Source organism: Brassica oleracea, chromosome C9 (assembly GCF_000695525.1).
Source record: "Brassica oleracea var. oleracea cultivar TO1000 chromosome C9, BOL, whole genome shotgun sequence".
Lineage (NCBI taxonomy): Eukaryota > Viridiplantae > Streptophyta > Magnoliopsida > Brassicales > Brassicaceae > Brassica > Brassica oleracea.
Genome location: NC_027756.1, coordinates 8405935 through 8431816, shown reverse-complemented (window position 1 = coordinate 8431816; position 25882 = coordinate 8405935). Strand labels below are relative to the sequence as shown.

The window sequence follows — 25882 nt, the reverse complement described above, 5'->3', positions numbered from 1 at the left end:
ATCCATATTTATAGGAAAATTCGAATCTGGTAGTTGTAATTTTGCTATGAATTTACGACGAAAATTAATTAGGTGGGCAAAAAAAACGTGTAACACCTATAAAGTTGGTGGATTCAAAAATTTCCTCGCTAAATACACGTAAACTATTCCCTCGTAAATACCACGCAAAGTTTACGTCGTATTTACGAGGAAATAGTTTTTCCTCGTAAAATACTCGTAAAGTTACATCCACTTTACGACGAAACAGTTTTGTCGTTACGTTACGAGGAAATAACGATGACTTTAGTTTTTCACGTAAATTCGTTGTAAACTCGACGCAAATTTACGAGGATTGTTTTTCCTCGTTAATTTTCGTCGTTAATCATGTGTTTTCTTGTAGTGCTCACTCCCATCCCTTCCTCCCCCAGCCCAAACTGCCTCGCTTCCCAATCCCCTTCCTCAGACCCATACCATTTCTCCCTCTCTTGTAGAAACTCTTCGACTGAGAGGTGATAAATCTCTCAAGTGACTGGCTCCTGCTTCTTTTTCTGAGACTGGACGGCCTCGTGTGCTCATCCCTGATTCAGTTTTCCAAAAGGGGGCAGAGCTTCACAAAGACTTTATAGTTTGTTACTTTAACGGGTGCCCTCCACCATTTAAACATATCCAAAGCGTCCTTAGTCATATGTGGGGTAAAGGCAGGAGACTTGAGATGCATAATAACCCCTTGCAACGCTCAGTGCTGGTTAGAATTCCCAATGATTACCTCAGACTGAAGATATTGGATAAAAACATATGGTACGTGGGAGATTCAATGTTCCATACCGCCCAATGGTCATCAGTGCATTCCTCCTCCACGCCTCCTCTCAGCTCGATAAAGATCTGGGCTCATCTCACCGGTGTTCCTCTTGACCTGCGATATACTCAAGGTCTTAGTCTGGTAGCAGGGTTAATTGGAGAGCGCAAAGAAACAGATGATTTTACTTTGAACCTTGTCAGCCTTACCTTATCTCATGTTAAGGTTGAAGTTGATCTAACTAAGCCTCTCCCGAATGTCGTTGAATTTGAAAGACAGAGTGGTGAAGTTGTTGAGGTTCAAGTCGACTACCCCTGGCTGCCTCCAAAGTGTTCCCATTGTAGTGAGCTGGGTCATGTAGTTTGCAACTGTCTGCTTTTCACTCCTCCTAAGGAGCCTGCTGCCAGAGCTCCTGGTGAAAAAGCAAAGCAAAAAACATCAGACTCCTCAAAAAAGACAACTATCCCTTCTGCTAAGACAAAACAATATGTTGTTAAGAAAACTATGCCACCCATCATTACTGACCCCCCTCCTGTTCCTCAATCCATCTCTCTCCCTACTAGCCCCTCAGCCTTCAAAACTCCCTCTTTTGCCCATCCCTCTGCCCTTAAATTCCCTATATCCACCACTGAAAGTCCTTCTGACAAACCTCTTAAACCCTCACTTAAAAGAACCCGTTCTTCACCCACCTTTTCACCCTCTGCGCCTCCAAAAATATCCTATCAATCATCAAAACCTGCCTCTTCCCTTCCTTTCCCAGATGTTGGTACCTTGCGTTATCTCCAAAACTCTCCTTTCATTGAATCCCCCCAAAAAACCCTTTTCTCCCTTTACTTCTTGTTGTTGATTCTCTCCAGTCTATTGGGGAACCCTCTTTTTCCTCCTAATGAGTGCGAAACTTTTTTTTTGGAACCTCCGTGGTTTAAATGATCCGGCGAAACATCAGACATTTTTGGATTGGCTCTATAGCCACAGACCCATTTTTGGTGCTCTTCTTGAAACACATAATAAGGAACTAGCTCTTCCCCGCTTGATGTCTACCCTCTGTAGAGATTGACATTATTTTTCAAACCACCTTTCTGATGATAATGGAAGAATTGTGCTTATTTAGAAGGACCCAGCTAAAGTCAGAGTGATCTCTCCATCAAAGCAGATGGTCACTTGTGAACTAGAGCTACCAAATTGTTCCCCTACCATCTACTATGTTGTTTATGCATCTAACCTCACTGAAGAAAGAATAGACCTCTGGGCTGAGGTTTTGGACTTGCAATTAGCTCATGGTTTAGACTCAAGGCCTTGGATGATAGGAGGAGACTTCAATCAGATCCTTCATAGCCATGATCACTCTTCCTTCTACCATAGTAGACACGCTTCTCAAATGTTCCAATTTCGCGATTGTTTACTTCAGATGGGAATCTTTGATCTTCGGTTCTATGGGCCTCCTCATACGTGGATAAACAAATGTGAAGTTAGTCCAGTTGCAAAGAAACTTGATCGTTGCTTGATAAACAGTGATTGCCTTACCAGTTACCCAAATGCTACTGCTACCTTTCTTCCCCTAGCCCCTTCAGATCACTCTCCCTGCCTTATTGACCTTGTAGTCCAACTCCCCAAAGCCGGAACCCAACCTTTCCGTTTCCTGAACTACTTAACCAAACACCCGAGCTTTTTGGAGGTTGTTACTGATGCTTGGTTGCTCGCCGGAAGCGTGTCTGTGGACCTTGCCTCTCTCTGTTGGAAGCTAAAAAATATAAAAAGGAGTCTCAAAATTCTTAATAAAGAAAATTTCTCAAACATCCAAAAGAGAGTTAAGGAATCTTACTGTTTGCTTCAACTTGCGCAGGTACAGGCACTTTCGAATCCCACTACAGAAACTTTTGTTGTAGAACATGAGCTGAACCTGAAATGGTAATTTTTGAGGCAAATTGAGGAATGTTTTTTCAGCAGAAGTCAAGGATAACATGGTTAAGAGAAGGCGACCAGAATACTACCTTTTTTCAGCGGGTGTGTCAAGCAAGAGCCAGTTACAATGCAATTTGCTCGTTCCTCTTACTGTCAGGGGTTATCATCACTGATCCTCTGGAAATGAGTGACCACACCATTTCTCACTTCAAAGCTGTCCTTGGGCCTGATCTTCTCCCACTTCTTTGGTACTCTCCTCCCCATTGGTTTCACAGTCTCACTCCTTTTGTGTGCAACCAACCACAGATTGCATCTATCTTACTGATGCCTACAGCCGAGGAAATTACTAAGATTATGTTCTCACTTAATCCCAATAAAGCGCTGGATCCTGATGGACTAACCTCGGGATTTTTCAAAGCTTCTTGGTCACTGCTAGGCACAGAATGTATCAGCTCCATTCAAGCGTTCTTTAATTCAGGATTCCTGCCAAAAACCACCAACTCAACAATTCTGTCACTGGTTCCCAAGTTCACTGGTGCTTCTAGAATCTCAGACTATCGTCCTATCTCTTGCCTAAACAAACTTTACAAAGTCATATCTCGGTTACTGGTAAGACGTCTAAAGCCTATCCTTCACCATCTCATTTTACCAAACCAAACGACTTTTGTGGAAGGAAGACTTTTAGTAGAAAACACGGTCTTGGCGAGTGAACTAGTGAACGGTTATCATAAAAACAAAGGGAGCAGGAAGATTACCATAAAGGTTGACATTGCAAAAGCGTTTGATACTCTATCTTGGGACTTCCTATTCACAGCGTTGGAAAGCCTAGCCCTGTCGCCTCCATTCATTTGCCTCCTGAGAGCTTGCATCTGTTTAACATCGTTTACTGTTGGTTATAATGGAACAGTGAGGGGTTTCTTCAAAGGAAAAAGGGGACTAAGGCAAGGAGACCCACTGTCTCCTTACCTCTTCGTCATAGCCATGAACTACTTGTCTTTGATGTTGGATAAAGAAGCAAGAACTGGATACATAACTTACCATCATCAATGCCACAAGACGAAGTTGACTCATCTATCGTTCGCTGACGACCTCTTGATCTTCATAGATGGGTTGTTAGAATCGGTACAAAGGGTCCTTCAGATTCTGCGAGAGTTTGAAAATAGATCAGGACTGGCGGTAAGTATGCAGAAAACTAGTTTCTTTGCATCAGGAATCACAGACCAAGAAACTGCAGTTATCCAAGCCTCTACGGGTATGCTTTGTGGAACATTACCTATGCGTTACCTTGGGGTGCCATTGACTAGTAAGAAGCTCAACTTGCAGAACTGCGAGCCTCTTATACTACAGATCAAAAAACGTTTCTCTGCTTGGTCTGCAAAGGCTCTGTCATTTGCTGGACGTCTGCTCTTGATAAAAACAGTCATCTCGGTAATTACTACTTTCTGGTGCTCTAGCTTTATCCTGCCAAAGGCATGTATTAACAGAATTAATTCTCTTTGTAGTCTTTTTCTATGGAAAGGTACCAGTGAGGGGCATAACAATGCAAGAGTGAGTTGGGAGACGGTAACACTTACTAAGGATGAAGGAGGGTTGGGGGTAAAGGATCTTCATAGTTGGAACCTGGCATGTATATTGAAGCTCGTCTGGTTACTCTTCTTTCGGCCGAATTCGGTGTGGGTCTGCTGGTTCAAAGAGGTAATATTAAAAGGTGTCTTAGCTAACTACTGGATCATAAACACAAGAAGCAATCACTCTTGGTTAGTTAATTAGATGATCAAGGCTCGTAATATCATTTACCCGCTCCTCAAGCGTCGGATTGGCAATGGGGAAAACACGAGCTTTTGGTTTGATAATTGGTCACCCTTTGGAAACCTATACAAGTTTCTGAACGCCAGCACTTCGCGTCTTGGTATCCCAAAGATAGCAACTGTGGCATCACGCTTCTCCGTGGGGCGTTGGCATCTACCTGCAGCAAGAACTGAGAACCAATTAGCACTACAGGTTCACTTGACCACGGTGGAGTTATCAGAAGTGGAGGATGGTTATGAATGGGTGGTTGATGGAAGACTAGAACAAAGGTACAAAACAGGCGTGATATACACTTATCTTAAAGGTTCCCAGCCGACTGTTCCTTGGGCTAAGATCGTTTGGATCTCTTACAGCATCCCGCAACACAACTTCCTTACTTGGTTGGTCCTACTTGATCGTTGTCCTACAAGAGACAGGTTAAATGGATGGGGTCTTAATGTTGATCCCTTATGTTTACTCTGCAATACTGCTCAGGAGAGTAGATATCACCTCTTCTTTGAGTGTCGATACAGTGAAAGCGTCTGGAGGCGGATAGCATACCGGTGTGATCTTCAAGTTCTCACCTCTTGGGATGATATTGTCGCTCAACTTCAGGACTTGCGCTTCACGCTTCTAGCAACTCAGGCTGTAATCTACTGGCTTTGGACAGAGCGAAACTCAAGACTCCATCGACAGCCCTTCAAACCGCCGGAAGCAATCATCTCTCTGATTGATAAGCAGATCCGTAATCGCCTACAGAGCATCCGACATGCAAACCCAAGAGCGTCGTCAGCGATGTCACAGCTCTGGTTCCTTAAATCATGATCTCAGGCGGAGCAACCAAAGGAATCCACAGACTCGTTCTTTCTACAAACTTCCCCTTCCAAAAGTTCAACTCAAGGACCTTTCAAAATCAATTCGGCTATTAGTTCCTGTCATATGTGTTATTTCAAGATTAAAACACTGGGCTCAGCCCAAAACAAACTTAAGCTTATGGCTTGTGATGTTTTAATTCTTTTTGCATTTTAATTAAGAAAGCTACAAAAAAAATATTACTTTTGGTATATTCATCCTTGAGTTACTGCACAACACTTCATATTTTCGTAGTATCACGAAGAACCTAATTTATTTTATCCTAACAGTTTGACGCGAGAATTAATGAAAGGGATAACCATGACTATGTGATGATGACCGAAAGTGAGCAAGAAATACCCTTGGCCACCAAGGCTGTCATCGGCTTAATAGCTCAGATCGATGCCTTGCAGAAGCTAATCGACGAGATGAATTATGCCCGAGAAAATAACAACATTCCGATAATAATCTTGGAGTCTTCTCGTAAATTCAAACCTTGAAAGAAAGAATGGAATAATATTCCAAGAAACTGGAGCATAGCGTACATAAGCTGTCACTGTTTAAAGCCGAGAAGAAAACTCAGCCCTCACCACTATAGGAAAGAACAACGCATATTCTCGACCCACATATGACCCATGCACCCCCTAGACACTCCGGCTGGAGGAGAAACACAAGAGTCAATGGACTTCACCATTGAATAGAAAACTGACTGAAGGAACTGGTGTCGCAAACATAAACCGTGTTAACACAACTAAAGGCGACACATATACATATATGGATATGCGTGAAGCAGCCGTGGTAAAAAAAAAATCAGCAAAAATGGCCTATTTGGGAAATGTTTTTTCCAAAAATTTAATCCAGTCCGATCAGTGACAGAAAATCTCTTTAGAGCCGGTTCTTAGTTTTTTTAATTAAAAGTTAAGAGACGGTTTCTTATATTCTGCTAAGAACCCTACCATAAGAATCTCTCCGATCCATTAATCATGCTCTTAGTGTAGCTCTTCCAATCAGGAGAAGGACTAGTACTCCTGATTCCTACGCGTCAATACGACGTTAGGATTATATAGCCCATATCCCACATATAAACCCAAACCGAAGAATAGTTCATTTCCAAATTGTTGATGTTCTTTCTTTATTTTTGAGCTACATACTAATATTTGATATCCACTAGTAATTCGTGCACCATCGTTTCTATTTAAAGTAACCTGAATTATCAGCATTTAAGCACACATTTCCACTACGACGACGGATCTCAATTTCCTTAATTATATACGATGGTATCCGTCAGATATTACTATGAGATCATTTTAGCCGTTGATTTCTTTCTTTATTTAGAAAGTGGTCTTCCCTTGATTTCGGTTGATGCTTTGACATTGTTTGAATAAAGTCAAACAGATAAGATAACCGGAAATCGGAAATCGGTTTACATCGCCGGAAAATGTCGTCGGATCTCGGTTTTATTCTGATCACCACCGTCACTGCGTTTTTGTCTTATTCGACCAATGCCTTGTTACATTCTGGGAGTGTCTCTCATGACGTTTCCCCAAGAGACTATTACTTGACTACCGATGCGCATTGGTTTAATCAAACCCTAGATCATTACTCTCCTCACGTACGTAATTTTTCAAATAAGAGTATCAGATTCATTGCATTGCATTGTTGTCCAAATTCAAGAACTTTATTTATTTTTCCCTCCAGGATCATCGCAAATTCAGACAGAGATACTATGAATATCTTGACAACTTCCGAGCTCCAGATGGTCCTGTTTTTATGATAATATGCGGTGAAGGTCCTTGCAGTGGCATAGCTAAAGATTATATGAGTGTAATAATTTTATTTACCTGATGATTCCTTGCGTGACAAGAAACTAAAAGAGATTGATGTTTTTCATAAACACATTTATATTTAGGTATTAGCAAAGAAGTTTGAAGCTGGTGTGGTTTCATTAGAACATAGGTACTATGGGAAAAGTTACCCTTTTAACTCATTAGCTACAGAGAATCTGAGATACCTTTCGTCCAAACAAGCCCTTTTCGATTTGGCTGCTTTCCGTCAACATTACCAGGCAAGTTTTGCTTTCATTTCATTCATAGATATCATTATGTTAGAGTGTTCATTTTATAGATTTTGTTAATGCAGGAAGCTTTGAATGTTAAGTTGAATAGAAGTAGTGACAACCCGTGGTTCTTCTTCGGGGTTTCTTATCCTGGAGCTTTAAGTGCTTGGTTCCGGCTCAAGTTCCCTCACTTGACCTGTGGAAGCCTCGCTAGTTCTGCAGTTGTTCATGCTGTCTATGACTTCTCTGCATTTGATCAGCAGGTATCATAAATAGCATAATTTCTAGTATGAATGAAAGAAAGTAAACACTTTTCTTTGTAAGATTTAAGGCTGTGATGTGTGTTGGATGTTCATCTTTTGTTTCAGATTGGTGAATCAGCTGGTCAAGAATGCAAAGATGCACTAGAAGAGACTAATAAACTCCTGGAACTAGGGCTCAAAGTAAACAGAAAGGCGGTGAAAGCCCTCTTTAACGCCACTGAGCTTCATGTTGATGTTGATTTCTTATACTTAACCGCAGATGCAGCGGTTATGGCTGTAAGGATTTGATTATCCATATATACTCATTTTCTCATGTCCTATTCCTAGTCTTGTGTGATCAGTGATACTTACTGCTCAAAATCTTGCAGTTCCAATATGGAAATTCAGATAAACTATGTGTCCCGCTTGTTAAAGCAAAGAAGAACGGTAGTGATTTAGTGGTAATTAAGCTCACATTGTTCTTTCACCCTCATATCGCATCGGATATGAACATCTTGTATTTACTATAGACATTTGTAAATCGGTTTAATTGCAATGTAGGAAACATATTCTAAATATGTTAGAGACCACTGCATGAAAGTTTGGGGCCTACACGTTAGACCATATAACCGGAAACATCTTAGAAACACTGTTGTTACCGCCGATAGTACATATCGGATATGGTGGTTCCAAGTTTGCACAGAACTAGCATATTTCCAGGTGGCACCTGCAAATAATAGCCTTCGATCTCAGCAAATCAATACAGAGTAATATTCTTTAATCACTCTTTTAATGAAAAAAACCTACACATTTTTTTTTAAACTATCTCGCTTACTTTATTAGGTACCATTTGGATTTGTGCAAGAGCCTTTTTGGTAAAGGTACATATCCTGACGTTGATGCAACAAACCTGTACTATGGAGGCCATAAAATCGCGGGTATGTGAGATTAAAACCTTCTCGAAGCTAGTTTATAAGTAAGTATTTACTACGTGACAAAGTTTGTGAAATCTCCAGCAACCAAAATCATTTTCACAAACGGGTCACAAGATCCATGGCGTCATGCTTCCAAACAGACCTCATCTCCTGAATGTAAATTCTGTTTTAACTAAGCTTTAACTTCTGTATCGAATTTGTGCATTTTTTGACAAATTAATATTGCAGTGCCTTCTTACATCATGGATTGCCATAACTGTGGCCATGGAACTGATCTACGAGGATGCCCTCAATCTCCAATGGTCATCGAAGGTATAAGCACTTGTGTGTTTTGGTCTCAAAGTCAACAAAATGTTAAAAGATCTTTCTTTCTTCTCAGGTAAATCAAATAATTGCAGCTCACCAGATGTTGTAAACAAAGTGAGGCAACAGATGGTAGAACATATCGATTTGTGGTTGTCTGAATGTCGCTGATCTACTAGGAGCTCTAAATAACATTGCATCATAGAACTAGAAGTCATGGTTTGGTTAAACAAACTACAGTATACAAATTTTAGTCTTTACTACCACGTACTGATTTGCAAACCAAATTTGAATGGAAACTGTTAACCTAAAGCAGTAAATACATTTGAAGCAACTTAGTATTTACTGTACGTGTCGTTGAAAAGGACGTAATAACTTATTCAATTATAACACAGGTTGCGATGTTACAATACAAGGTTTTTAACAAATTGGTGGTACCACCATGTCTCATTTACAATATTTATTTTGATCAATATTTAAGGTTTATAATTATAAATCTCATATATATTAAAAGAAAAACATTCTCATTTAATGCTTTCATACTACATTGAACACGTGACAGCCCCACATCAATTTAATTTTGAGTATGATGACATGTCGGTTTTACAATCATTTAACAATTAATGCGTTCATATATTAATTTTTTCAATTCCACCGCAGACAATTTAACGTGTTCACGCTAACTTTTTTTAATCAGCTCATTTTTAGTTCTTGCATTTTTAACTTTTGTATTACTGAAATTAAGTTCTCTCAGTACAACTAATGAATAATATCATTTTGAAAGAAAGAAATTAAAAAATCATTAAAATTCGCATCAACTAAAATGCTAGAATGAAAATGTTTTTATAAAATGAAAGTTTCGTATCTTGCCGAACTTATCCTTGGTTGAGGTTTATGTACATGAAGACAATAAATCATTATGATTGGTTATGAATTAAGAAAATTGTCGTAAAAAATACTACACACAAAGTCGGATCTTTAGTTTAGCCATATATTATTTTTCTTTACGGAGTTTTCATATCAGACCAAGAATTAGAAACATAATCAGATTGATAGGAAAAAAATCAAAAATCAAAAAAGTTTTAAAAGAAAAGAAAATTCGTGAAATCTATTGAAAAATAGAATTCATGTGCCGAGTGAAGAGATCACATTATTTTCCACGCAACTCTAACACTTTTCACTCAACTGTATCATTTTTATATTATAGTTACCAAGAAATTTTTATAAAAAAATACACGTGACTAGTTTTAGTCTACTTCAATTTGGAAACATGCCCAAAAATATTAACATGATTCTCAACCATTTTTATTGGCATTTTTAAAGTATATTCCAATAATTATGTATGTTAAATAAACAAATAATATTTGTTTTACATTTATTTTATTTTGCTTCATATTAGTAGAAGAAAGTAAGTATGAGTAATACATCTGGATCCAAATAACCGAACTGAACTAGATTTGAAAGTAATACTAAACACAAAATAAAACGGATTAAATACTCAGATGAATCTAAAAATTTAATATCCTGATAACAAGACCCAAATCTGATCCAAACTAAAATATTTTCGATATAAAAAATATCCAAATCACAACTATATATTTAAATATGTTAATTATTTTAAAATTTATATCTATTAGATATTCAAAAATATGAAAATATCTAAAAATTATCAACATAGTCACAAGTAAATATCCTAAAATAACATAAAATATTCAAAATACTGAAAATACTTATTTGTTCTCCATCCAAATATTTAAATTGAACTAATTTTTATGTAAATTTAAATATTTAGTCTTACATTATTCAATTTTTTTATGTTTTATATTATTTTATTTTGGGATTTAAGTATATTTGAATTTTTGTTAAAAAAACATAATTAATATGGGTATCTGAACTCGAATCCGAACCGAACCCCGCAATCATTTGAACCAAATCCAAACCAAAATTTGTAAATATCCGAATACGATTTAAATTTCTAACTCTAAAAATCTAAAATCTAGATTCGAATAGATTAAATGAATCCGAAGGGATATATAAATGCTCTTTCCAAAAAAAAAACTATACAATAAATAATCTAATAAACTATTTGAGCTACATCATTGTTCTGTATATAATATCCTTTTCTTATGATAATACACTTCGTATATAGAGTGGGTTCTTGTCAATCCATGTCGGATGAATAATAAATAAGTAATTATGTCTTACTATAAAAAGGAAAGACCGTTGAATTTGTTGCACGAATGATCGGTTTCCTTTCCCCTAAACTTGTAAACGCTCGTTTTTTCCCCAACAAAAGTAAAGGAATGAAAATGATTATTAATTTCAAAATTTCTTCAACTTTTCCATTTATATGTTTAAATTTATTCACAATTATTTATTAACAGTATGACTTGTATAAATTTTATCATAGCATTTCACAGTTTTTTAATAATTGTGATACATGGCTTATTTTCTTTGCCTTAGGAACCACGGCATTGTTGAGCTATCCCTTTGGTTTCTATCATTGAAGTCAAAACTGTTTGCTCACGTTACAAATGTGAGCCTATTTACATTTGATAAATACTTTTTTTTTTTTGTTAAAAGTGTAAATATCATTAACATCGGTATTGAAAGTTTGATTACAAGTAACTTGAAGAAACTTGAACTATCATTTGCTCAAGAGCAATTCTGATTCTAAGAGCCACAAAAAAGTTAAAAAAACCCATAGAATCAACAAAGTTCCAAAGATTGTTCTAAGAACAAACCTTGAAACAACAGGTTACAAGTTACAGCACATTTCAACATTTTAGTTCCTAATTCACACACTTCCTCATCCTTGGTAAACCGATAGAATCAAGGAGAAGGCCATACGGATATGATTTGCCGAAGTCAAACCCAAAGGTTTTCTCAAGCTGCGACGATGGAGGGTCTGGCAAACCCACTTCGCCGCTAGCAGAGGTGGACGTCGTTGAAAACAATAACGATATGTCAAGAATTAGTATCAGCTAAATACATTTGAACAATGACATTCTAGCGAGATAAATACATTTAAACAATGACATTCTAGCGAGATAGCTCATGTCATATCGATATGTCAAGAATTAGTATCAGCTATTAATCTTCTCATCAGTATTCGATTCTCGTCACTCTTGTGTAAATAGATATTGTAGTCATCATCATATTAATAATACAATTTATACGTTTCTCATAGGCTGTTATACCTACTTCTGATCTTTATATCATTGATTACGTTGTCTTATATGCGAAATTTCTTTCAGAAAAAGAGTCTTATGCGAATACAAATTAAAGCTAACCTTCTAGTATAAAGAAAATAAAGAGCTTACCCTAGCATGGAGACCAGAAAGCATTAAAACTAATTAGGTCTATCTTCTATCACTTCCTAGAGTTTCTTTTAACACTCATCTTTTGCAAGTGTCGTTTTGTTCCTAGTGGAGCAAGATATTTTTGGTTATTAAAACTACACATATAGTTTGATATATAACTCCCACTATTATAAGAAAAAGAAGCAAAACTCTTGAAAACCAGTTTATTATAAAACATTATCCTTGCTAGAAAATCATTGCAACTTTAATAAAGTCAGTGTTTAAACTTTTTGTCAACTAATCAACTATGCTAAGAGCATCAACACATTATTTGATTTTTCTTTTAGAGAAAAAAGAAATCGAAGGAAAATTAAAGATAGATGAATGGTTAGTAGGCACAGATGGAGAAAGACCCACAGGAGGAAACTACGAGTACGACCACGACATGAAAGTATGAAACACACACGAAAAAGTAGTTCAATTTCATTTTCACTTTGGTCCACTACTTTATTTGTTTTAAACAAAAAAAAAAAATTTAATAAAACACGAAGCGTACCACTAAATATTTTTTATTTAGTTATGGTAGGTAGTAGATGCGCGTGGCTCGCATTACCATCAACTTTGCCCACGTGGAAACAGCCACATGAGAAGCTCTTTTACCAACTAAAATATTTTATTACAAAATTTTAAAATAACTATATTCTTGTAGAAGAACAATTTTATCTATTTTAATAAACACCACAGTAATTGAAAATTTACGTTCTAAAAAATATTTCTTTATCAGATTCCATCACCATAATTAGATACTGGTATCACATTTTGATAAATGTGTTTATATATATATATATATATTCATTTCGAGCTTTTTTATTTATTAGTTAATACTTTTATTAATATTTATAAAATATTAACTTTTGGTCAACTATACATACATTTTTGACAGCGGTAATATTTTTTTAAAAAAGCTTGTTTTTTTTTATTCTCTCTCTCTCTCTAGGAAGTCAAAAAGAGGAAACAGCGTTGTCACATCTGACAGTTTCTCTCACTGCCTTTGTTCCCATTTTATCACATGGTCTCCTTTCCCTACACGCCACCACCTCCTCTCTTTCTCCAATTCCCAAATCTTCCTCCCCTAGGGTTACTACGCTTTACTCTCCCCCCCCCCTCCCGATCTCGTCACTTTCTTGGACGAGCTTAACGGAATCGATGCCGGAGATCGATCTCATGAGAGTCGTCGATCGATGCGCCGCCGATGTGAAATTGGCTGGCGATTACGGTTCTTCTCCGCCTGTTGAAGCTCTCGATTGTGGTGGTGGCTCCATGGATGTGGATGTGGATGTGAAGCTGGAAGAAGAAGAGGACTCGAGCTGCGTGAAGAAGACTCGGCCTAGACGCGGACGCCCGCCGAGAACGCTGGGGAAAGCTTCTCCCGTGTCGAGTAAGAGGAGAGAAGACGAAGATGTTTGTTTCGTGTGCTTCGATGGAGGTAGTCTTGTTCTCTGCGATCGTAGGTGAGTTGAGGTTCAAGCTACTTCTTACTAGATTCGTTGCTTTCCAAAAAATTGAAATTGGGGACTTTTCTTTAATATGTGGCAGAGGATGTCCAAAGGTTTATCACCCAGCTTGTGTTAAGCGTACCGAAGCATTCTTCAGATCAAGATCTAAATGGAACTGTGGTAAGTTAGTTTGATACATTACCAATGAGCTTCTTCAAGATGAAGTCTTTTGGATTTTGATTTTGATTTTGATTTTCAGGTTGGCATATATGTACGGCTTGTCAGAAGGATTCTTTCTACATGTGCTATACTTGTCCTTATTCTGTGTGCAAGAGATGCGTTAGAAGCTCAGAGTATGTTCTTGTACGGGAGAACAAAGGTTTCTGTGGGATCTGCATGAAGACTATCATGCTTATTGAGAATGCACCCGAAGCTAACAAAGAAAAGGTACGAGTGAACCTGAGACTTTGTCTTGCTTTTCTTCTGCAATGTGTTTAACATGTACATTTTGTCCAGGTTCAGGTCGACTTTGACGATCAAGGCAGCTGGGAGTATCTTTTTAAGATCTACTGGGTCTCTCTTAAAGAGAAGCTATCTTTGTCGTTAGATGATCTTACCAAAGCGAAAAATCCATGGAAACCGTCTAAGAGAAGGACTACTAGTCAGCTTCATGAAAATGATGATGGGGTTATCAAGTTAAGTCGTGCTAAGCTAAGGAAAATGGAAGCGGGTAAATTGGATTCGAAGAGTTGTCTGGGTGATAGACTTGCACCATTGACTGGCGCTGCTGCTGCTTGGGCAACAGATGAGCTCTTGGACTTTGTTAGGTATATGAAAAACGGTGATGTTTCCGTCTTGTCGAAGTACGATGTCCAAACTCTCGTGCTAGAGTATGTGAGACGGAATAGTATACAAAACGCTTCTCAGGATTCGGAAATAGTGTGTGACCCTAGGCTTATGAGATTGTTTGGGAAGGAGCGAGTGGATCACTTGGAAATGTTGAAGATTCTTGATTCTCACTTCCTGGATCAAGAAAGGTCTCCGGTTACAGATACTGAAACTATGTCCTTCCAGGTCGATGATAGGTTGAATGCCTCTGAACAACATCAAGAAGGAGAGTCACAGAGACCTTCCAGTGCCGAAACACGTGCCGCTCTGTACAATAAGCCAATCGATGAGTTGGATTTGAATATGATATGGTTATATGGAGATCCAGATGGGAAGATTCATGGACCGTTTTCGTTAATGAACCTGCGGCAATGGAGTTCGAGTGGCCACTTCCCACCTGAGCTGAGAATATGGAGGTTGGGTGAACAGAAGAACAGGTCCATACTTTTGACCGACGCATTAAATGGGCAGTTCCATAAAACAGGGTTGCTTCAGAATCATTCTATCCCGAAGCAGGAAGAGACAGCTACTATAGCTAACGTTGAAAACAGGAGTGTGGCTGTTGCTAAACTAGAGAGTAGAGTACTTGACTTTAGCCCCAACTCGGTGTCCACCGACCAGAGTGTCATTTCTAGCAGTAACAGTGTCATCACAAGGGGCTCCGACGCCAGCAACAGAAGCGAAAACCTTTTTAGCCAGACCCCGTTGGATTTCACTCATTCTAGTGAAAGGGAGGCTGTGGGTAACAAATTGAAAATTGACAGTCCTTTGCCTGGACAAAGCCCTATAATCTGTTCGCTTTCGCTGTCTACATTTCCAGGAAACTCAAACTCAAACTGTACTCTGCCACCGCAACAGGAAAGATGGAATGTTGGTCATACAGAGGCAGATGGGAACACAGTAAAGAAAGCTTGCAATCAAAACGAAACTGGCCTTAGCGGTTCGGGTGAGAAACAGGTTACGGCTACAGTTCAGTCATGTGGGCAAAACTGGAATGCTGCTACTCCAAGCAGTGCTTCAAATGTGTGGGATTCGAACCCAGGTTTGGTGTCTTTCACAGACAATCAAGAAATCGACTTTCTAGATCTCTTTAGTCCGACCTTTAAATTCAACTTTGCGTCTGATACCACGGAGTGGCAACCCATTGTGACTGGACCTGACGAGTGTGACGAGTCAGTCTCAGATCTTTTGGCGGAAGTTGAAGCCATGGAGTCCCAAAAGCGTCTTCCTTCTCCTACTTCCACATACCGTGGTCCTGGAGAGTTAACCCGCCACTCCATTAATGATAGCTTCAGTCCTGTTGAAGGGCATAGCCCAGCGCTTGATGTAAGCAAAGGTGACTCCATGAGCTCAACAAATGATTTGCAAATGCATTTACGAACTAACAACCCCGTGGACTTTTAGCGGATCATGTATCATAACCAGGGCACAGGTTAGCATAGATCATCTGATGGATGGTGGACAGTGCCCTCTTGTCTCTCTTTTTTTGCAGGATTATTACAGAACATTAATAAGTGAGGGAATCTTACACATCAGAAAAAAAAAAGAAGAGTGGTGCATATGAAGAAGATATGGTCAAATGTTTCTTCCTGATAATTTTGACTGTTTAGGTTTTCCACGTTGTCCTCCTGTCTTGTGTATTTCTTACATTGTTTGTGTACTTAGGGTAAGTATTAAGATGGAAGATATTTGTTGTCAGTGGATGTAATCAAACCATTGTAGGGGATCATCACATATTCTATATAGTATATGATAAGTGTAACGTTTCATAAAAGCTTCACATATCTGTTTATTTGCTTGATCACACGGCGTCGTTTTTGTTTCTTTTGTTTGAATCTGACAAGTGGAAAGAACAACTGAACAAGAGGAACTCGCTCGCTCGCTCTCTTCGATTGATCTTTCACGTATTTAGAAACTTTTTGTTGATTGTTTTTTCCGATTGAAAATTACATTTATCTGATTTGATGGTGGAAGCTTCGTCGAATTTAACGCCGTCGCAGAGATACGCGGCAAGCGCATTGTTCGCGATCGCACTCAACCAAGCGCAGATCAGCCAGACAAAGCCACTCGTCACTGATCACGGCGGAGATAACGGAGATTCTGAGCATGGCTTAACCAGCGGCGGTGATTCAATCTCCCAGGACGAGGATCTATGGGTCCACGAAGTTTCTGGCTTGCTCCGACCCGTTTTCAGGTGATTCCCTCCGAAACGACACCGTTTTTAGTCATTTTTTTCTCTGTGTATATATGATCAGGACGAAACCATCTCTTTCAGATGTCTTCAGATTGATTCCTCAGCTTGGCATGGCATCGAGGAGATTGCTGCTTCTTCTCCGGCTAAGCCTCACATCGGTGCGGTATGACCAATTTCCCCCGTGTCTTTTGATCACACTAGACGTTAGGATTTCGGTTTAGTTCCGGCTCAGTTGTTTTAGTTTTTGGTCTCCTTAGGTTCTACTTAAATCGTTCGGATATTTATAAAATTTGGTTTGTTTTTTGGTTTAGGTAACAAACTTAGGAATCGGCTATTTCCAGAAAATTTCGGGTCAATTTGGTTTAGTTTCGGTTCGCTTCCGATTTCCAGATAATTTGTATAAAAATGTTGGATACTACGGAGTTTTACGGATGAAAATATCGGATAATTCAAAGAATGTTATCAAAAAAGTATTCGGGTAGTTCGTGTTTTGGTAATTCTATTTATAAATAATATTTTTAGAGTATTTGATTATTTTAAAACTAAATATAATTAAGGGATTAAATATATAAAATGTATTGTAGATATTTAGATGTTCATTCGGTTCTTCTTTGGTTTTGGTTTTTCAGTTTTAGAGATACACCGGTTCGGTTTCAATTTGTTTTTCTATGCCCAGGGCTAGTTGTTGAGGTCTTCTTCTTTTTTGTGTGTTAAAACTTTGTAGCTCATCAAGTTACTCTCGGATAATGACGGTTCTGGTGATATGGTGGAGAAAGAGACCGCTTTAGCTAAAGCTGCTGAAGCTATGGTTCAAGGTATTCAGCAAGGTTCTGTATCTTTGGAAGCTAAGAAGGAGAAACATTTGGAATACGAAAACGAATGCCGTGAGAAGTATTCCCTTCCCGAGGCTCAGTCTGGTGCTGCAGATAAGGAAACAGAGAGTCACAGGGAGGATATAGCTAAAGATAGTGGCCACAATCCTGACGTTGTTGAAGATGGGAACCCTGTTGAGGAAGCAGCATTGCTTAGCCATGAGAGGAAGATAAGCGTTCTTTACGAGCTACTCTCTGCTTGCTTGGCAGATAAACATGAGGATAAGGAAGAATGTACACGGAGTAGGAAAGGCTATGATGCGCGTCACCATGTTGCTCTGCGCTTACTTGCAACTTGGCTTGATATTCAGTGGATCCAAATGGTTTGCTTGCATTAAACCCTTTCAAGTTTCATATTAAGCTTCCAATCATGGATTCCCTTATTTTCTTATGCTAAAAACTATTTTCATATTGTGGTAATTTATAGGAAGGAGTTGAGACAATGGCTGCATGTTCTGCCATGGCATTGCAGAAGTCAGGCGATAAGGGAGAAGAAGAGTCTTTGTCTCCAGAGAGTGAATGGGATAAATGGAAGCGTGGAGGCATTGTTGGAGCGGCTGCGTTAACAGGGGGTACTCTGATGGCTATCACTGGTGGTACGTTGTCTTCTAACTGTTAATATCCATTCCCACGTTTTTGGAAACTGTTAAGAGTTAGGATTTAGAGTTTGGTTTACATATTTTATGAAACAGGATTGGCCGCTCCAGCAATAGCTGCAGGGTTTGGTGCATTAGCACCAACACTAGGCACTCTGGTTCCTGTAATTGGAGCCAGTGGGTTTGCTGCAGCTGCTAGTGCTGCTGGAACTGTTACTGGTTCTGTTGCTGTTGCAGCATCCTTTGGAGGTAAAGTAAAGACTATACCACAGTTTTTTCTGGCTTACTCAAAGAAGACAATGGATAAAAGTGGTGATCATGTACCAGATTTATCTTAAGCTTTCCATCTGAATGTGTTCATGATCAGCTGCTGGAGCTGGGCTCGCTGGGACTAAGATGGCGAGGCGAACTGGGGAAATTGAAGAGTTTGAGTTTATAGCTATTGGAGAAAATCATAATCAAGGAGTGAGTTTCGATTTCCTTCTGCTACTAGATCACTGCAACGATAGTTTTGAGTTGGGACTAATCATTTATAGTCTCTGTTTCATGTTGAAATCTCTTTGCTTGGCACTATCCGGATGTAATTAGCGATTAGCAGTGGAGATCTTAGTTGCTGGCTTTGTGTTTAAGGAAGAAGACTTTGTAAAGCCCTGGGAAGGTTTAACTAGCAACTTGGAAAGGTAACATGAGTTGTTGACTTCATGTGTACATTTTTGTGGCTCGTCCTACTAACTCGTAATTGATTGTTAGGTACACAGTGATATGGGAATCCAAGAATATTATTGCAGTGAGCACTGCAATTCAGGATTGGCTTACTTCAAGTAATATTATATAACTTTTTGTTATTCCCCTGGGAATAAATGGTAACAGCGACAAGAAATTGTTGCAGGAGTTGCTATGGAGTTGATGAGACAAGGTGCAATGTATACAGTACTAAGCTCGCTTCTAGCAGCAATGGCATGGCCGGCAACAATCTTAGTAGCTGCTGATTTCATAGATAGTAAATGGAGTATCGCCATTGACAGGTAATAAAATATATATATAGTGCATGGAAATGCAAAGTATGATACAAAAACCATTACTGCAACTAATAACTATCATCATCGTATTTATCCTGTTTCAGGTCAGACAAAGCAGGAAGACTTCTTGCTGAAGCGCTTCGAAAAGGGTTACAAGGAAATAGGTATAAATTTTCAGAGAAACAATTATTTGGATAAAAAAATACATCAGATTTATACAATTAAAAACGTCACTGGGTTGAATATTTTTTGTTTTTGCTTTGGAATATTTGTGAGGATATCAGACCAGTGACTCTCGTGGGTTTCTCGCTTGGTGCGCGTGTCGTCTTCAAGTGCCTCCAGGCTCTGACCGAGACAGAGAAAAACGGTATATCTCGCTCGCATATCTCTGTTTCTTTACTAGTCCTGTCATGACACATTTTTCACGACAGCTGAGATTGTGGAAAGAGTTGTTCTTCTTGGAGCCCCAATATCAATCAATAACGAGAACTGGCGAGACGTAAGAAAGGTAATACTAGATCTTCGCATTCTAGCAAACAAATACGTTGTGTTTCTGTCTTTACTGTGTCTTTTGTTCGGTTACCTTAGATGGTGGCCGGAAGATTCATCAACGTTTACGCCACAAATGATTGGACACTCGGGGTTGCTTTCCGTGCAAGGTACTTATCTTCCTTCCTTTGTAAACTTTGCTCTTCAATTTCACCTGAAAATCCAATTTTTGTTTTCCTTTCTTAATTTTCGCAGTCTCCTGGCTCAAGGATTAGCTGGAATCCAGCCGGTCTGTATCCCAGGGATCGAGGATGTACATCTCATTCCCTCTCCTTTTGTTTATATATTTTCAGTTCATGTTAATTTGAATGATATAAATATCAGATTCATCACCATCATCTTCATTGTTACCTATCTAATACCCTTAACTTTGCAGGTGGATGTAACTGATATGGTGGAAGGTCACTCCTCTTACTTATGGAAAACTCAGCAAATCCTTGAAAGACTCGAACTCGACAACTCTTACCCTGTTTTTCGAAACACTCTCTAACTAAAACCCAACATTGTTCATGATTCATTTATTTATTATTCATTTATTTATTTTTTATAGTTATTTTCACTACTAACATCAAATCAAATGCAACCGCTATGGCAATAAGCCATATAGTTTTTAACATGTTTGATAACTAACTATAAGGAGTTACAACATTAATTGCCAGATATTCTCTATTAACCACATGCACACTCATGCCTTTTTCAAGAACCTTCCATCCACTGTCGGTGACTGCTTTTGCGTGAGTAGACGGTAAAATACATATTTATCTTGCCTCTAAGTTTCCACACGGTGTGTGCGGTGTGGTCTATTCGTGTGTGGACCAAAATATTGTTAAGATTTTGGACCAAAAATAACTTTCCATATAAATATAAGACGCAATGATGTAGTTTTTTTTGTTTTTATATAAATAAGATTTTGTTAGTTTTATACATTAACCAGGGGCGTAACTGTGACCAGTAACCATCGAAAAACATTAGGAATGATTAGAAAAAAAAAAGAATAGAAATAAAATTTTGAGAATGACGAGGAATGAAGTTCCTTATCAAAATTAACCAGAAATAAATTTGCATATAATTCTCTACAAAAAAAGGAATGAAGAAGAAAAAATATTCCTCATAAATGGTAACATTTTTGAGGAACGTTAGGCAATGTAGCGTTCCTCTTCATTCTATTCTTACAATTCAAATATTTTACCTGAATATGCGGAAAAAATTATTTACTACATATATTACATAATTAGATAGATCGTCGTTTCCAAAACTGAGTGCCTATGATAAGAAAGGTATCATCTACTACTTGAGGTTGAATACACATGAATTAATTTTACTTATTAATTTTACTTGTGTGTGATGTGATCCATACACAAGTAGATTTATATCCGGGTAAAACATTAAGTTTTAAAAAAAAAAAAAAAAAAAAAAACACCTAGTTAACATATAAAACCAACAAAATATTATTTATATAAAAAACAAAAAAGTTACATCATTGCATCTTATATATATCATCAATTTGATTTTAGTTGAATCTCAAAACAAATTCTTAACAATATTTTGGTATATATTAATTGGAATATACTGAATCTCCTGTTTAAATTTTGGTAATTGATTATCAATTAGGTTGATTTGTTATTATTTTGTTTTATATTGTATGTCGTTAAGGTTTTGTCAAAAGGATATGCACATAAAGTATTGTACGTGTTGGAATTATTATCATTTCTAGAATAAAATAATAACACAGCTAGTAGATAAAACTTACAAAACTAACAGAACATAACAAAGTTCAAAGAACACTGTCTAACGTTATTTTTTCTAAAAAGAGAAAAAAAAAATCCTAACAAAAAAGAAAATTAAAACTAGAAAAAACAAAAGCAAATCAGGCACTCGAGTCGCCGGAAAGTGTCTCCTCCTCCTCCGGCAAGAAATGTCTATTCTTCACCCACAGAGAGTCGGCTATAACTGGCTCGTCATCTTGGTTCCTATGCCAAGTGTAAAGGGCGTGTGTCCTGTTCTTAATCTCTAGGAGAGCGTGTCCGAAACTAGCTTCCCTATAAGCTGAGTAACTCGGTTGCGGGTACGTGTATCTGCATGAAAAACAAACATCTTTGATCAAACAGGACAAAAGAAAAAAGAAGCTTAAATTGAATGCTATATATTATGGTTTCTTTTTATTACTCGTTAGCGATTCCTTCTATGTTGCCTCCATCCCCAATGGTGATATAAATCGGAGCAGATGGATCTTTAACCGGAGAACTCAAACCATCAGTGATATTGTACTTGATATTGGAGACACGCTCTGATCGCTCGTACGCATGAACATGACCGGCAAAGACAATATCAACCTTGTTTTCGACGAACCATGGCTCGAACGTGACTCTCATGCTTTCACCTTCCATATAGTGATAACCGTTGCTGTTGTACCACGGCGAGTGAACAAGAACAATCAACCACGGAGTTTCTTCTCTGTTTACTTTCTTGAGCTCACTCTCGAGCCACGAGTTTTGTGGTGTATACTTGTCTGTGGTACCGTATCACATTAGAAAATTAGGTGGTAAATAGTAAAAATTGGAATAGTGTAGTGTGAGAATCGTCGATTGTTACCAAAAGCTGAGTACGAGGAGAGTACGATGATGTAAGCTGAGGCTCGTTTTATTGAGTACCAAAGTGGAGAAGTACTCTTCGAGGCTCTATAGGGAACGTGGTAACGGTTTTTGTACGGCTTGAAAGCCTGAGTCTCGCCCTGAAAAACATTAAATGGTTTAACAATAAAAACTAAGATTGTATTTCCTATGGAAAAAAAATATAAATATATATATATATATCAGATCTTACTATTGATGGTGCAAAATCTATTTCGTGGTTCCCTGCAGCCCATATCCAAGGCTGATACGCAGCACTTGGTTCCACGAATCGGCCATAAGAATCCCATTTTCTTTGGTCGTGGTTCGGGTGGTCATCTGCGTACGACAAGTCTCCGACAAAAAGCACCGCTTGGCCTTTAGGGTTCGACATATAGTGATACAATGTCTGGTTAGAGGCATAGGTTTGCCCTAGATCACCTATAAAAATAAATTAGCTTATAGTTTAGAAATTATATCCAAAACCCTAAAATTCGTTTAAAAAAAGTGAATCTGTGGATTACCAATGACGCCAAATGTATAGGGAACATCTGGACCGGCTTTTGGAGGAGTTGTGAAGGAGAAACGTCTACTGGAACGACCGGTTCCGAGCTCGTAGAAATACTTAGTATCATACTGCACACAAGGAATAAAGAATACAAAGGTTCATTTATTCAAGAACCCTATTTAAATAGACATATTACACTGAAAAAAATTTAAACCTTAAGCCCTTTAATAGTGGCGTGATGAAGAAACCCAGAGGTGTAGTCGTAGTATGTGTAGGACGACGTTGATGCTTCAGCGCTCTCCTTTGTACTCTCATCACTATCCGTGATCCAGTATTTAACGAAGTTAGAACCATCATCGTTTATCGGCGTCACCCACGAGATTATCATACCTCGACCGTTGTGATCTCCCTGCGTTATATGAACCTGAGAAAGGAGAAAGAGTTTTCGTAAGTATTAAGTAATAAAAGTAGAAGTTGATTCAATATAGATAAATTTGAAAGTACTTGTTCTGGAGCGTTTAAGCCGGCAGGAGGAGGGAAGGTTTCAAGTGGCATCTCTTCAGAAGGTTCAGCTACTCTGGTGTAGCTACTGGTGACTCCGGCATGGCTTAAGCCGGAGATGCTTAGCAACACGATGGCTGAGCAAACGAGAGCTAAACGAAATCCCATGCTGAATATTTTTATTGCAAAATTGCTAGTATTTTGTACTCTGTAAATGTTTGTTATGATGTGATCGATATATATTAGACTTAACTGGAGTATATTCTATGTAAATGCTTCTTAAAAGATTTTGTTCCTTATTCAAAAAAGAAGAAGATTTTGTTCCAACGAAAAATGAGTTAAAAATATAAATTTATGATAATAAATAAAATATTATGTATATCTCCAAATCTTGTGAAGATATAAAAATATTTTTAATTAAATATGATATTATTTTATTTTAAAAGAAAATCTCAGTTTACATTTTGACATATTTTACCTCCATCATATCGGTTGGAAAAAAAATAAAACAATAAATGTATTGTTTTTATTTTATTTTGTTTAACAATCTAAATTATATAAAATATTTTTATTTTATTTAATGATTATTTATCTATAATATCTCTCTTATACCCTAATTTAAAATATTATATATGAAATATATAAATTATAATAAATTAGGATATTTTTGTTTTATTTAAAATACTTTCAATTAGTAAAAATGAAAATTTTAATTAACTAAATGGACTGATAATTTTAAATAAAATTTTAATCAGTTAAATATCAACAAAATTTTTATTTGATTAGTATTACTATTGTTTTGTATTTGTTAATGTACACTTAAAACTAATTTTGATAAATGAATATATATATATTGATGTAAAAATGTTTCTAATTATATTTAGTTTATTTTTATTTGTATACACTTTAACTTTGATATATGATTTCTTAGTTAGTAATATATTTCAACAGTCTTGCCAAAATAAATATTTATACAGAATTTTACTTTAATAATGATATATGAGTTTACAACATAAGCTACTAATCCGAAGTCCAGATTTAGTTCTCGGACGTAGTCGATCCCTCATTTCGTGACAATAACGTCAAGTAGAATTTATCAAAACCGATATTGACCTAATATCAAGATTTTCGAGATTTGTTAGCTAAATCGACCAAGCTTTAACGTATCAACGTTGAGCCCGAAACAACAATCAAGCGAGGTCAAACCTAAAGCACCAAGGTTCGCTTTGAAAATATGCATCTCGAGGGAAACCACAATCCCCGTAGAAAGATCTGTCACCGATGAGAACCCTCACAACCATGGTGCTAAATTCTTTGCCCCGATGACTCATTTACAAAGTCCAACGAGCCTCTCCACTGTCCTCTAGCAGAGAGAGCAAGCCGTTGTCTGACGAGCCACCAGACCAACTAAATCAACATGTAGATCCGCTGCACAATCAGATCTAACCGCTTCGGCCAAACGAGAAAGAGAGAACCTTTAGACGAACTTTAACACTTACGTCGATAAAAGATCCAATTTACAAGGAAAAAAAGAGGTGGAAAAGAGATCGATCTACCGTAAAAACATGAGCTGTGACCGGAGAGATCCCCCTCAAAAAAAACATGAGCTTATTTTTTTTAATTTTTTTTATCTGATTAAAAAAGAAAAAAGAAAAAACCAATTGCTGACCCCACCGACACGTGGCGGCCCACGAACAATACAAACAATCCACATAATTCAACGTTTATCTGTAAGCATCAAACAGCGGCGCTTATTTGGGAGCATCAAACAGCGGCCGTTACATTTTGGGTGGGGCTTACCGATTATTAAACTAATTTTTTCTAAGCACTCCCTTCCTAAGAGCATGAGCATTGGTGAACCCCCATGGGGATCATAAAGATTTTTTAATATATTTTGGTGGGTCCGTGAATAGTTATGAAACTGTATTTGTTGTTTTCTGCATTGGTGAACCTCAAGAAAGAGTTCATAGGAATAAAATAATAATATTTATTATAATTTTAAAAAATTTCAAAATATTCATAATACATGAATAAAACATTAAAATATATTATAAAATATTTGAAAACTTTTTATTCAATACATTAAGAGTAGATTACATAAATTGAGAAATTGAAGAACATACAAAGCTTATTCATCTTCATCACCAAACTTTTGCTTTTTAACAATTGCAAACCTCGATTGCAAAACTCCAAAAGCCCGTTCGACATCTTTTCTACAGGATTCTTGATGTTCAGCAAATAGCTATGCCTTACGACCTTGAGGAAGTGGGATGAATTGGATAAATTTTGACCAATTTGGATAAATTCCGTCAGTAAGATAATAGGGCATACGATAAGTGTGGTTGTTGAACTTGAACTTTACTTTAGGTGCTCGACCTTGTAAGATGTCATCAAAAACTGGTGACCGATCAATAACATTGATATTGTTGAGGGTACCTGGTAATCCGAAAAATGCGTGTCATATCCAAAGATCTTGTGATGCCACAGCTTCTAAA

The 25882-nt window shown here is 37.6% G+C and overlaps 4 protein-coding genes and 1 long non-coding RNA gene across 9 annotated transcripts; 3 read left to right on the top strand and 2 right to left on the bottom strand.

Annotated features, from left to right (window-relative positions):
* Positions 1–397: 397 nt before the first annotated feature.
* LOC106317765 lies at positions 398–5082 on the bottom strand. Of its 3 annotated transcripts, none has more exons than XR_001265227.1 (11): positions 4976–5082; positions 4475–4889; positions 3951–4359; positions 3716–3820; positions 3433–3546; positions 3079–3160; positions 2767–3005; positions 2598–2675; positions 2019–2516; positions 985–1187; positions 398–892 (listed from the first exon to the last, which is right to left on the bottom strand). It is a non-coding gene; the product is annotated as an uncharacterized LOC106317765 (long non-coding RNA). The 3 variants fall into 3 exon arrangements; XR_001265226.1 differs by having other exon boundaries at positions 3951–4356; XR_001265228.1 differs by having other exon boundaries at positions 2019–2506; positions 3951–4356.
* Positions 5083–6755: 1673 nt separating this feature from the next.
* On the top strand, positions 6756–9024 carry LOC106317418 (probable serine protease EDA2). Of its 2 annotated transcripts, none has more exons than XM_013755241.1 (11): positions 6756–6929; positions 7016–7141; positions 7227–7382; positions 7457–7636; positions 7742–7912; positions 8005–8076; positions 8177–8382; positions 8459–8553; positions 8632–8706; positions 8779–8862; positions 8930–9024. In XM_013755241.1, exons 1-11 carry the CDS (start codon positions 6756–6758, stop codon positions 9022–9024), a joined length of 1434 nt encoding a protein of 477 aa, XP_013610695.1. The 2 variants fall into 2 exon arrangements, with proteins under 2 accessions (XP_013610695.1, XP_013610694.1); XM_013755240.1 differs by having other exon boundaries at positions 7227–7386; positions 7461–7636.
* A 4195-nt stretch (positions 9025–13219) lies between these two features.
* LOC106318237 (zinc finger CCCH domain-containing protein 44) lies at positions 13220–16313 on the top strand. The gene is made up of 4 exons (XM_013756127.1): positions 13220–13666; positions 13752–13831; positions 13911–14098; positions 14168–16313. Exons 1-4 carry the CDS (start codon positions 13362–13364, stop codon positions 15941–15943), a joined length of 2349 nt encoding a protein of 782 aa, XP_013611581.1. The 5' UTR covers positions 13220–13361; the 3' UTR covers positions 15944–16313.
* A 53-nt stretch (positions 16314–16366) lies between these two features.
* On the top strand, positions 16367–20691 carry LOC106318238 (transmembrane and coiled-coil domain-containing protein 4). 2 transcript variants are annotated; one of them, XM_013756129.1, is made up of 15 exons: positions 16367–16733; positions 16825–16896; positions 17458–17928; positions 18033–18201; positions 18298–18450; positions 18569–18666; positions 18790–18881; positions 18952–19022; positions 19091–19226; positions 19325–19384; positions 19505–19587; positions 19652–19728; positions 19809–19879; positions 19965–20022; positions 20146–20691. In XM_013756129.1, exons 1-15 carry the CDS (start codon positions 16692–16694, stop codon positions 20257–20259), a joined length of 1767 nt encoding a protein of 588 aa, XP_013611583.1. In that variant the 5' UTR covers positions 16367–16691; the 3' UTR covers positions 20260–20691. The 2 variants fall into 2 exon arrangements, with proteins under 2 accessions (XP_013611583.1, XP_013611582.1); XM_013756128.1 differs by having other exon boundaries at positions 16815–16896.
* A 799-nt stretch (positions 20692–21490) lies between these two features.
* On the bottom strand, positions 21491–23585 carry LOC106319121 (purple acid phosphatase 5). The gene is made up of 7 exons (XM_013757361.1): positions 23391–23585; positions 23101–23310; positions 22903–23014; positions 22593–22819; positions 22362–22500; positions 21936–22278; positions 21491–21844 (listed from the first exon to the last, which is right to left on the bottom strand). The coding sequence occupies exons 1-7, from the start codon at positions 23553–23555 to the stop codon at positions 21637–21639; spliced, it is 1404 nt and encodes a 467-aa protein (XP_013612815.1). The 5' UTR covers positions 23556–23585; the 3' UTR covers positions 21491–21636.
* Positions 23586–25882: the final 2297 nt, after the last annotated feature.